Source organism: Oncorhynchus kisutch, linkage group LG7 (assembly GCF_002021735.2).
Source record: "Oncorhynchus kisutch isolate 150728-3 linkage group LG7, Okis_V2, whole genome shotgun sequence".
NCBI lineage: Eukaryota > Metazoa > Chordata > Actinopteri > Salmoniformes > Salmonidae > Oncorhynchus > Oncorhynchus kisutch.
Genome location: NC_034180.2, coordinates 42,553,127 through 42,565,626, shown reverse-complemented (window position 1 = coordinate 42,565,626; position 12,500 = coordinate 42,553,127). Strand labels below are relative to the sequence as shown.

The window sequence follows — 12,500 nt, the reverse complement described above, 5'->3', positions numbered from 1 at the left end:
TTGATCCATCCTCAGTTTTCTCTTACCACAGCCATTAAACACTGTAACTGTTTTAAAGTCACCATTGGCCACATGGTGAAATCCTTGAGCGGTTTCCTTCCTCTCCGGCAACTGAGTTAGGAAGGACGCCTGTATCTTTGTAGTGATTGAGTGTATTGATACACCATCCAAAGTGAAACATAATAACTTCTTCATGCTCAAAAGGATATTCAATGTCTGCTTTTTATTTATTTTGACCAATCAGTACCCTTCTTAGTGAGGCATTGGAAAACCTCCCGTGTGTGTGTGTGTGTGTGCCTTTACGTACTGTATGTGTGCTTATACCTGTGTTTGTGTGTGTGCTTGATGTATCGTGTGTGTGTTCCAGGGACAGTAAGCTGTCCATGCTACTGAGAGAGTCGCTGGGCAACATGAACTGCCGGACTACCATGATCGCACACATCTCCTCGTCGCCTAGCAACTTCTATGACACGCTCTCCACGATCCAGATCGCCTCCCGCCTCCTCCGCATGAAGAAGAAGAAGACCAAAGTCAGCATGGTACATACATGATCAATTAATCAGTCATTCAATCAGTCATTCAAACAACCAGTACGTTACATTGCTAATACATTTCACAGTTCTTTTTCAGTTCTTTATTCTATATGTCCATATTGATATTTCAGCAAAGAAGTTTACTTTCAGTATTAATGTAACTTGATGACAGTATTACAATGATAGGTCAATTAAATGTAGATTCTAATTGGTTTATTTAAACAAATATTTTTTTTCTCTCATCCATTTTCACATCCCCCTCTCTTTCAGCAATACACGTCCAGTTCATCAGGGGGTGAGAGTTCGTGTGAGGAGGGACGTATGCGTCGCCCCACTCACCTGAGACCGTTCCACTCCCGTAGCTCTGCAGACTCAGACCTGCCCCTGCTGCACCTCTCCAGCGACCCAGACAACTACTCCAGCAGCGAGCAGTCCTGTGACACTGTCATCTATGTGGGTCCCAATGGGGGTGCCATCTCGGACCGCGAGCTGACCGACAATGAGGGCCCGCCAGAGTTCGTCCCCGTCATCCCTGTTTTGCCGACTACGCCACCTCTGCGGCAGCAGCAGACAGTACTCCCCCAGGCTCAGCTTGTCCCTACACAGACACACACCCAGCCCACTACCGAGCCCCTCAACGCCCCCAACCAGCCCCCACTCCCCCTTCTCCAGCCCCCATTCCCTCTCCTCCAGCCCCCATTTCCTCTCCTCCAGCCCCCGCTCCCTCTCCTCCAGCCCCCGCTCCCTCTCCTCCAGCACCCGCTCCCCCTCCTCCAGCCCCCATTCCCTCTCCTCCAGTCCCCGGTTCATCCCCTGCCCCCGCTCCCCCTCCTCCAGCCCCCATTCCCTCTCCTCCAGCCCCTGGGTCATCCCCTGCCCCCCGTGCCAGAGGAAGGGGCTGAGTGCCTGAAGTGCAACACCTTCGCTGAGCTACAGGAGCGTCTGGAGTGTATCGACGGGAGCGAGGAGGTGGCAAAGTTCCCCTTCGAGGAGGTGCCGGCTAACAGGGGGGCTAAGACCGACACCCTGGTTCCCCCAGGGTATGAGATGGGGCGTAAAGGAGGGGTGGTGGAGGAGGTAGAGCCCCTCAGGAGGATGTCCAATGACCAGCAGCTCCAGGAGATCAGGGAGGTGGTGGAGGAGGCAGAACTGGCCCAGACCATGATAGAGAGTCTGAGCCTGACCGGCAGCTGCAGTGTGACGGGAAGCAGTGAAGCAGGACATACCAACACCAACCCTCTACAGAGGGCCAAGAGTGCCAGCCTCCATGACAGGTAAGAAATGTTTGTTTGTTTGGATCCCCATTAGCTGTTACACTGCAACGGCTTCTCTCTGGGATCCACACGAAACACAACACAAAACCTACATTACTTTGTATAGTTTTATCAACTGATTTATAATTTGTATGTATCTTGAAGGTATGTTTGTTCTTAATATCTTCAATTTTTTTATATTTCTATTCCTTTTTATTTGATTGACAGTCGTGAGTCTCTGAGCGCGGGCAGTAGCAGTGATGGTAAGCCCCGCCCCCTGGGCTCTCCTCGGCTGGGCATCGCATCTCTTACCAAGACCTCTGACTACCGACCTCCCTCCTCACCCTCACAGCGCTGCAAGGTACACTATCTGGCTTTGACACCTCCTCTACTGTCTTTGGTTGTATTTATACAATTATTGTGTGGAGTTTTAACACTGACCTCATAAAATGCATTTCCATGAAAATGTACTGCATCACCGTGAAGCATATTTGGGTAATGGAAAAGAGCTACATAATCCAACATGTGATCATGATTATTATCCAGGTCTACACCCAGAAGGGTGTGATGCCGGGAACGCCCCCTCTGTCCTGCCAGAGTCTGTCTACTGCAGACAGCCTGGCTGCAGACAGTGTGAGGTCCTCTACAGAGTCCCTGCTGCAGCCGGTGTCCCTGTCCAGAACCTCCCCCGCGGGGATGAGTCCCCGGGACCTCAAACGAACCAACTCCTCGTCTGCTAGCCTGGGGTCGGCTGAGACACTGTGTGATGAGAATGTTCCTCAGATTCCTCTGGATGGACGCAGGGATAGTAAGTCATACTCTTCATTCTGTTACTGTGTCTGATACAATAGATTTTTTAAGAAGGTTTTCACGTATGATACTGGTTTCCTTACATTTTCTCTCTTTTTCCCTGCTGTCCTTTCCTTGTCTCTTCCCCCTCTTTCTTCTTCTCATATCTCGACTACCTCCCATAGCCCCAGCTCCAGCCCCCAACCCTAGCTCTCTGGGGGAAGACGAGCTGGTGTTCACACTGGGGTGTAAGAGGGGCCTGGAGGTCCGGGGCCTGCTGGAGGGTGGCGGCCGTCCCACCAGCATCATTAGCTTCAGCAGCGACTGTTCCGTCACTGCACTGGACTCGGGGTCCCGCCCTATCTCCATCAACAGCAGCATCAGCGAGGACCTGGAACACTATGGAATCAACACTACTGTTGTTGCTTCGACCACCAGGGTGATCCCCATAACAATCGCCATCGCGGAGGTCAGCATGGCAAAGCTTTGTGTGGAAGGAGAGGCGATGGCGGCGGTGCCTAGCCGACGGTCATCCATCTCATCGTGGCTAAGTGACCTGAGTGTTGTTAGCGACGGAGATCAGTCTCTGCACAGCTTCAGCCAGTCCCATGGACACGGGGAGGCTCTGGCCGAACCAGACCCCACACAGGTCCCTCTCTGTGGGGAAAAGGAGCAGGACGAGGCGTCCCTGGGTTATGGAGGAAGGAAGACTCCTGAGAGTGAAGTAGCATTGTCTGGAGATGTAAAAGGGAGGGAGACTAAGGAGAGGCTGAAGAGACTGCCCCCCTCCCTGGGTAAGACCACCATCTCCATCTCTGACATGCAGACCCTGGGGGCCTCCAGCAACTTCCTCCCCTTCAAGACCAACATTACAGTCCACCCCTGTGTGGCCGTCAAACCCATGGTCATACTCTCCTCCCTTACCAAGACTCACCTGCTGCCCAAGGACCCAGCCAAGACTGCCTCAGCCCTGGTCCTGGCCTCCATTGCCAGCGAGCTCAGCTCCGATGACCCCTGGATGAAGAGAGACAGGGTGGACGTGAGGCCCAAGGAGCTGGTGTGTGAGGTGAAGCCAGAGAAGTGGGTGGTGTATCCACCAGTCAAGACAGACCCAACTAAGAGCAGCCAGGCCTGGCCCCAGGGTGACAGGGCCAGCAGGGTGGACAGTGGCTACGGAGGGGACCGTCACAGCTCCAGCAGCGGGGAGGCCATCTCCTCTCCAGACTCCTGTAAGAGGGTAGTGGACGGCTCTGAGATGGTGCTGGTCAGTTCTGGGGAGTGTCTGGTGACTCCTGTCTACTCTGCCGACATTCTGCGCACCGCCAGTCTGCCCCGTGGCTGGCACCGGCTCAACCGCCACGACGGCCTGGATGAGGACCCACTCTGCTACGACGCTAACGGAGGAGGGGGGGAGTACCGAGGTCTGGGGGTCACCTCCTCCACCCCCTGTAGTCCCAGGGCGACCCTGGACCGAAGAGGGTATTCCGGGAAACATGGCCTGTTTTCCCGCAAGAAAGGTATACCACCGCTGCCACCAGTACGCAAGTCCAGTCTGGACCAGAAGAACAGGGCAGAAGGCCCCCTCAGCCCCATGCACGCAGCCAGCCATGGCCTCTCCTTCTTGAGGAGTACCCCGGAGGACCTGGGCGTGCCTGGTGGAGGGAAACACAAGGGGTGCAACGTGGAGAGCAGCAGGTTATTCAGTGCTAAACTAGAGCAACTGGCTAACAGAACCAACTCTCTGGGTCGGTCCCATGGAGGTCACAGCTCTCATGGCCCCCACTACGACTGCCTATCTTTGGAGAGGGGGGAGGCCCTCAGCTCCTTGGGCTGGAAGGTGTCAGCCGGAGGGGGGAGGGGGGACTGCACCATGCCCCGTACCGGACGCAGCCTCACCCGTGGCAGCTCATTGTCATCCTCCTCCCCTAATGGGAACGGTTCCCGTAACAGCCCTGGCAGCGCTCCCCAGTCACCCAAGTCGAGCCAGTCCAAGATCTCAGCGGTCAGCAAGCTCCTGATGGCCAGCCCTAAGGCCCGCAGCCTGTCGGCCTCCAGCACCAAGAAACTCAGCTTCTCCACCAAGTCTCTGCCCCAGTTTGTCAACCGCAGCTCCAGTCTTCCTCCCAATGGAAAGCCCCAGGCCCAGGGTCAGACCATCCAGGGTCAGACCATCCAGGGTCAGGGACAGAACCAGGCACCCAGCTCTGGCTCCTGGTCCACCCAGTCTCTGAGTCGCAACCGAGGGGGAGGCCTGGCCGCCAAGCTGCCTCTGAGAGCCGTCAACGGACGCATCTCCGAGCTGCTCCAGGGCAGCGGAGGCTCTCGATCCGCTGGTCACAACCGAGGAGGAGGCTCCGAGGCTGGGGAGGAGAGGGGCGCTGGAGGGGGTGGAGGTGGTGTCGGGGCACAGGGAGAGGAAGGACCCTTGGTAGTCCACACCCTCCCGTCTCCCTACAGTAAGATCACAGCGCCCAGGCAGCCGCATCGCTGCAGCAGTGGTCATGCCAGTGACAACAGTAGTGTTCTGAGTGGAGAGCTGCCCCCGGCCATGGGGAAGACAGCCCTGTTCTACCACAGCGGGGGCAGCAGTGGCTATGAGAGCATGTTGAGGGACAGCGAGGCAACAGGAAGCACCTCCTCTGCCCAGGACTCTCTGAGCGAACACAGCTCAGCCACCAGCAGCAGCCGCCGCAGCCTCAAGAACAACAAGAAGAAGAACAACAGCACAGGTCAGCTCCTTTAATACTGCTTCCCAGTTACAGTGGGGCAAAAAAGTGTTTAGTCAGCCACCAATTGTGCAAGTTCTCCCACTTAAAAAGATGAGAGAGGCCTGTAATTTTCATCATAGGTACACTTCAACTATGACAGACAAAATGAGAGAAAAAAATCCAGAAAATCACATTGTAGGATTTTTTTGTGAATTTATTTGCAAATTATGGTGGAAAATACCTGTAACTTCTTCTTTAAGAGGCTCCTCTGTCCTCCACTCGTTACCTGTCACTGTATGTAAATGGGATTTATTTTTTAATTGTACGTACCAAAATTGTAAAAACCTGTTTTCGCTTTGTCATTATGGGGTGTTGTGTGTAAATAAATGTAATCCATTTTAGAATAAGGCTGTAATGTAACAAAATGTGGAAAAGGGGTCTGAATACTTTCTGAATGCACTGTAAATATGGGTACAAATGGGTGACTCGTGGTGAGTCAGATCTGTCTGGGTGACCTTTCTATAACCTGGGAGACAGAGAGACAGTCAGAACCTCTTACCCTGTGTGTGAATTCATAAAAAGTGTCTGCCAATGTCTATGCAAGTGTACATTCCAGCACAGTGGTCAGATAAGATGGACTAACAAAATGCACTCCTCTCTCCCCTCTTTCTCTTTTCTCCTCTTGTCTACTCCACTCTCTCCTCTCTTTCTCTTTTCTCCTCTTGTCTACTCCACTCTCTCCCCTCTCTCTTTTCTCCTCTTGTCTACTCCTCTCTCTCTCTCTCTCTCTCCCCTCTCTTTCTCTTTTCTCCTCTTGTCTACTCCTCTCTCTCTCCCCCTCTTTCTCTTTTCTCCTCTTGTCTACTCCACTCTCTCTCCCCCTCTCTCTTTTCTCCTCTTGTCTACTCCTCTCTCTCTCCCCTCTCTTTCTCTTTTCTCCTCTTGTCTACTCCTCTCTCTCCCCCTTTTTCTCTTTCTCTTGTCTACTCCACTCTCTCTCCCCCTCTCTCTTTTCTCCTCTTGTCTACTCCACTCTCTCTCCCCTCTCTCTTTTCTCCTCTTGTCTACTCCTCTCTCTCTCTCTCCCCTCTCTTTCTCTTTTCTCCTCTTGTCTACTTCTCTCTCTCCCGTCTCTTTCTCTTTTCTCCTCTTGTCTACTCCACTCTCTCCTCCTCTTTCTCTTTTCTCCTCTTGTCTACTCCTCTCTCTCCCCTCTCTCTTTTCTCCTCTTGTCTACTCCTCTCTCTCCCCTCTCTCTTTTCTCCTCTTGTCTACTCCACTCTCTCCTCCTCTTTCTCTTTTCTCCTCTTGTCTACTCCTCTCTCTCCTCCTCTTTCTCTCTCCTCCTCTTGTCTACTCCACTCTCTCTTCCTCTTTCTCTTTTCTCCTCTTGTCTACTCCTCTCTCCCCTCTCTCTTTTCTCCTCTTGTCTACTCCTCTCTCTCCTCCTTTTTCTCTCTCCTCCTCTTGTCTACTCCTCTCTCTCCCCTCTCTTTCTCTTTTCTCCTCTTGTCTACTCCACTCTCTCCTCCTCTTTCTCTTTTCTCCTCTTGTCTACTCCACTCTCTCCTCCCCTCTCTCTTTTCTCCTCTTGTCTACTCCACTCTCTCCCCTCTCTCCTTCTCTTTTCTCCTCTTTTTTACTCCACTCTCTCCTCCCCTCTCTCTTTTCTCCTCTTGTCTACTCCACTCTCTCCCCTCTCTCTTTCTCTTTTCTCCTCTTGTCTACTCCACTCTCTCCTCCTCTTTCTCTCTCCTCCTCTTGTCTACTCCTCTCTCTCCTCCTCTTTCTCTCTCCTCCTCTTTCTCTCTCCTCCTCTTGTCTACTCCTGTCTCTTATCTTGTGTTCAGTTCTGTTCTGCTGCATTTTCTCCCAGTCTCTTTTCTTCTCTACTGTTCTCTCTCCTCTCTTCAGAACCATTCATTTTGTTCTCTCCTCTCTTTTGCTCTCCCCATGTTCACTCAGAACCATTAATTTTGTTCTCTCCTCCCCGACTCTCCACATCTTCACTCAGAATCATTCATTTTGTTCTCTCCTCTCTTCTGCTCTCCACATCTTCACTCAGAACCATTCATTTTGTTCTCTCCTCTCTTCTGCTCTCCCCTGGTTCACTCAGAACCATTCATTTTGTTCTCTCCTCTCTTCTGCTCTCCCCTTGTTCACTCAGAACCATTCATTTTGTTCTCTCCTCCCCGACTCTCCCCTTGTTCACTCAGAACCATTCATTTTGTTCTCTCCTCCCCGACTCTCCCTCTGTAACTCATGAGTACTGGATTAGTGTAGTTGCCAGTATGCTGTCAGTATGCTGGTAGTTCTGACCCAGTCACAGATGTAGATATATGTTCTGTCACAGTCACAATGTAGAGATGTGTCTTGTTGGTGATAAGAGACTAAATCTACTAGTTCTGATGAATGTTCTTCATGTTTTTCTATGTTGAGCATTTAAATTAAAATTGATACATTCTACTTAGCAACAACTATATGGAAAAGTAATATTATTCTCCTAGTATCCCAGTTAACTGTGTGTGTGTGTGTGTGTGTGTGTGTGTGTCCAGGTACCCAGCGTCGTCGTCTGATTCCCAGCCTGACCCCGGACTCGTCCTCTCCGGTCAGGAAGCCTGCCATCAGCCCAGGTGTACGCTGGGTAGACGGGCCGCTACGCCCCGCACCCAGGGGAACCACAGAACCCTTCGAAATAAAGGTCTACGAGATAGACGACGTGGAGCGCATGCAGAGGAGAGAGAGAGGCAACAAGGTGAGACAGAGAGAGATGGAGACAGAGAGAGATGGAGACAGAGAGAGATGGAGACGGAGAGAGACGGAGACGGAGAGAGACAGTTGGAGAGAGAGACAGATGGAGAGAGAGAGAGACAGAGAGAGACGGAGACAGAGAGAGACGGAGACAGAGAGAGACGGAGACAGAGCGAGACGGAGACAGAGAGAGATGGAGAGAGACAGTTGGAGACAGAGACAGATGGAGACAGAGACAGATGGAGACAGAGAGAGACAGAGAGAGACGTAGACAGAGAGAGACGGAGAGAGAGAGAGATGGAGAGAGACAGAGACTGAGACAGATGGAGAGAGACGGAGACAGAGAGAGATGGAGAGAGACGGAGACAGACGGAGACAGACAGAGACGGAGAGAGACAGAGACAGATGGAGACGTAGACGGAGAGAGACGTAGACAGAGAGAGACGTAGGCAGAGAGAGACGGAGACAGAGAGAGACGGAGACAGAGAGAGACGGAGACAGAGAGAGACGGAGACAGAGAGAGACGGAGACAGAGAGAGACGGAGACAGAGAGAGACGGAGACAGAGAGAGACGGAGACAGAGAGAGACGGAGACAGAGAGAGACGGAGGCAGAGAGAGACGGAGGCAGAGAGAGACGGAGACAGAGAGAGACGGAGACAGAGAGAGACGGAGACAGAGAGAGACGGAGACAGAGAGAGACGGAGACAGAGAGAGACGGAGGCAGAGAGAGACGTAGACCGAGAGAGACGTAGACCGAGAGAGACGTAGACCGAGAGAGACGTAGACAGAGAGAGACAGAGACAGATGGAGACAGAGAGAGACGTAGACAGAAAGAGACGTAGGCAGAGAGAGACGGAGACAGAGAGAGACGTAGACAGAGAGAGACGTAGACAGAGAGAGAGACGTAGACAGAGAGAGACGTAGACAGAGAGAGACGTAGGCAGAGAGAGACGGAGGCAGAGAGAGACGTAGACAGAGAGAGACGTAGACAGATGGAGACAGAGAGAGACGGAGGCAGAGAGAGACGTAGACAGAGAGAGGCGTAGACAGAGAGAGACGTAGACAGAGAGAGACATAGGCAGAGAGAGACGGAGACAGAGAGAGACGGAGACAGAGAGAGACGGAGACAGAGAGAGACGGAGACAGAGAGAGACGGAGACAGAGAGAGACGGAGACAGAGAGAGACGGAGACAGAGAGAGACGGAGGCAGAGAGAGACGGAGGCAGAGAGAGACGGAGACAGAGAGAGACGGAGACAGAGAGAGACGGAGACAGAGAGAGACGGAGACAGAGAGAGACGGAGGCAGAGAGAGACATAGACAGAGAGAGACGTAGACCGAGAGAGACGTAGACCGAGAGAGACGTAGACAGAGAGAGACAGAGACAGATGGAGACAGAGAGAGACGTAGACAGAGAGAGACGTAGGCAGAGAGAGACGGAGACAGAGAGAGACGTAGACAGAGAGAGACGTAGACAGAGAGAGAGACGTAGACAGAGAGAGACGTAGACAGAGAGAGACGGAGACAGAGAGAGACGGAGAGAGAGAGAGACGGAGGCAGAGAGAGAGAGACAGAGAGAGACGGAGACAGAGAGAGACGTAGACAGAGAGAGACGTAGACAGAGAGAGACGTAGGCAGAGAGAGACGGAGGCAGAGAGAGACGTAGACAGAGAGAGACGTAGGCAGAGAGAGACGGAGGCAGAGAGAGACGTAGACAGAGAGAGACGTAGACCGAGAGAGACGTAGACCGAGAGAGACGTAGACCGAGAGAGACGTAGACAGATGGAGACAGAGAGAGACGTAGACAGAGAGAGACGTAGGCAGAGAGAGACGGAGACAGAGAGAGACGGAGACAGAGAGAGACGGAGACAGAGAGAGACGGAGACAGAGAGAGACGTAGACAGAGAGAGACGGAGACAGAGAGAGACGGAGACAGAGAGAGACGGAGACAGAGAGAGACGGAGGCAGAGAGAGACGGAGGCAGAGAGAGACGGAGGCAGAGAGAGACGGAGACAGAGAGAGACGGAGACAGAGAGAGACGGAGACAGAGAGAGACGGAGACAGAGAGAGACGGAGGCAGAGAGAGACGTAGACAGAGAGAGACGTAGACCGAGAGAGACGTAGACCGAGAGAGACGTAGACAGAGAGAGACAGAGACAGATGGAGACAGAGAGAGACGTAGACAGAGAGAGACGTAGGCAGAGAGAGACGGAGACAGAGAGAGACGTAGACAGAAAGAGACGTAGACAGAGAGAGAGACGTAGACAGAGAGAGACGTAGACAGAGAGAGACGGAGACAGAGAGAGACGGAGAGAGAGAGAGACGGAGGCAGAGAGAGAGAGACAGAGAGAGACGGAGACAGAGAGAGACGGAGACGGAGAGAGACGGAGGCAGAGAGAGACGTAGACAGAGAGAGACGTAGACAGAGAGAGACGTAGACAGAGAGAGACGTAGACAGAGAGAGACGTAGACAGAGAGAGACAGAGCGAGATGGAGACACAGAGAGACGTAGACAGAGAGAGACGTAGACAGAGAGAGACGTAGACAGAGAGAGACGTAGACAGAGAGAGACATAGACAGAGAGAGACGGAGACGGAGAGAGACGTAGACAGAGAGAGACAGAGAGAGACGTAGACAGAGAGACGTAGACAGAGAGAGACGTAGACAGAGAGAGACGGAGACGGAGAGAGACGGAGACGGAGAGAGACGGAGACGGAGAGAGACGGAGACAGAGAGAGACGGAGACAGAGAGAGACGGAGACAGAGAGAGACGGAGGCAGAGAGAGACGGAGACGGAGAGAGACGGAGACAGAGAGAGACGGAGACAGAGAGAGACGTAGACGGAGACAGAGAGAGACGTAGACGGAGAGAGAGACGGAGTCAGAGAGAGACGTAGACAGAGAGAGACGTAGACAGAGAGAGACGTAGGCAGAGAGAGACGGAGGCAGAGAGAGACGTAGACAGAGAGAGACGTAGACCGAGAGAGACGTAGACCGAGAGAGACGTAGACAGAGAGAGACAGAGACAGATGGAGACAGAGAGAGACGTAGACAGAGAGAGACGTAGGCAGAGAGAGACGGAGACAGAGAGAGACGGAGACAGAGAGAGACGGAGACAGAGAGAGACGTAGACAGAGAGAGACGTAGACAGAGAGAGACGTAGGCAGAGAGAGACGGAGACAGAGAGAGACGGAGACAGAGAGAGACGGAGACAGAGAGAGACGGAGACAGAGAGAGACGGAGACAGAGAGAGACGGAGGCAGAGAGAGACGGAGGCAGAGAGAGACGGAGGCAGAGAGAGACGGAGACAGAGAGAGACGGAGACAGAGAGAGACGGAGACAGAGAGAGACGGAGACAGAGAGAGACGGAGGCAGAGAGAGACGTAGACCGAGAGAGACGTAGACCGAGAGAGACGTAGACAGAGAGAGACAGAGACAGATGGAGACAGAGAGAGACGTAGACAGAGAGAGACGTAGGCAGAGAGAGACGGAGACAGAGAGAGACGTAGACAGAGAGAGACGTAGACAGAGAGAGACGTAGACAGAGAGAGACGTAGACAGAGAGAGACGGAGACAGAGAGAGACGGAGAGAGAGAGAGACGGAGGCAGAGAGAGAGAGACAGAGAGAGACGGAGACAGAGAGAGACGGAGACGGAGAGAGACGGAGGCAGAGAGAGACGTAGACAGAGAGAGACGTAGACAGAGAGAGACGTAGACAGAGAGAGACGTAGACAGAGAGAGACAGAGTGAGACGGAGACAGAGAGAGACGTAGACAGAGAGAGACGTAGACAGAGAGAGACGTAGACAGAGAGAGACGTAGACAGAGAGAGACGTAGACAGAGAGAGACGGAGACAGAGAGAGACGAAGACAGAGAGAGACGTAGACAGAGAGAGACGTAGACAGAGAGAGACGTAGACAGAGAGACGTAGACAGAGAGAGACGTAGACAGAGAGAGACGGAGAGAGACGGAGACAGAGAGAGACGGAGACAGAGAGAGACGGAGACAGAGAGAGAGACGGAGACAGAGAGAGACGTAGACAGACAGAGACGGAGACAGAGAGAGACGGAGGCAGAGAGAGACGGAGACGGAGAGAGACGTAGACAGAGAGAGACAGAGAGAGACGTAGACAGAGAGAGACGGAGACGGAGAGAGACGGAGACGGAGAGAGACGGAGACAGAGAGAGACGGAGACAGAGAGAGACGGAGACAGAGAGACGGAGACAGAGAGAGACGGAGGCAGAGAGAGACGGAGACGGAGAGAGACGGCAGACCAGAGAGAGCGGAACAGAGAAGACGGAGACAAGAGAGAGAGACGGAGACAGAGAGAGACGTAGACAGACAGAGACGGAGACAGAGAGAGACGGAGGCGCAGAGAGAGAGACGGAGACGGAGAGAGACGTAGACAGAGAGAAGACAGAGAGAGACGTAGACAGAGAGACGTAGACAGGAGAGAGACGTAGACAGA

The 12,500-nt window shown here is 53.1% G+C and overlaps 1 protein-coding gene across 1 annotated transcript in view; it reads left to right on the top strand.

Moving 5' to 3' along the window:
• The window catches only part of LOC109893796 (kinesin-like protein KIF26B), a 111,309-nt gene that overhangs the window by 91,710 nt on the left and 7,099 nt on the right, over positions 1–12,500 (top strand). The window contains exons 9-15 of the mRNA XM_031828082.1: positions 368–539; positions 804–1,214; positions 1,332–1,807; positions 2,015–2,147; positions 2,333–2,594; positions 2,761–5,304; positions 7,839–8,038. Of these exons, the coding sequence (XP_031683942.1) occupies positions 368–539; positions 804–1,214; positions 1,332–1,807; positions 2,015–2,147; positions 2,333–2,594; positions 2,761–5,304; positions 7,839–8,038 (4,198 nt within the window). The remainder of the gene's footprint in view (positions 1–367; positions 540–803; positions 1,215–1,331; positions 1,808–2,014; positions 2,148–2,332; positions 2,595–2,760; positions 5,305–7,838; positions 8,039–12,500) is intronic.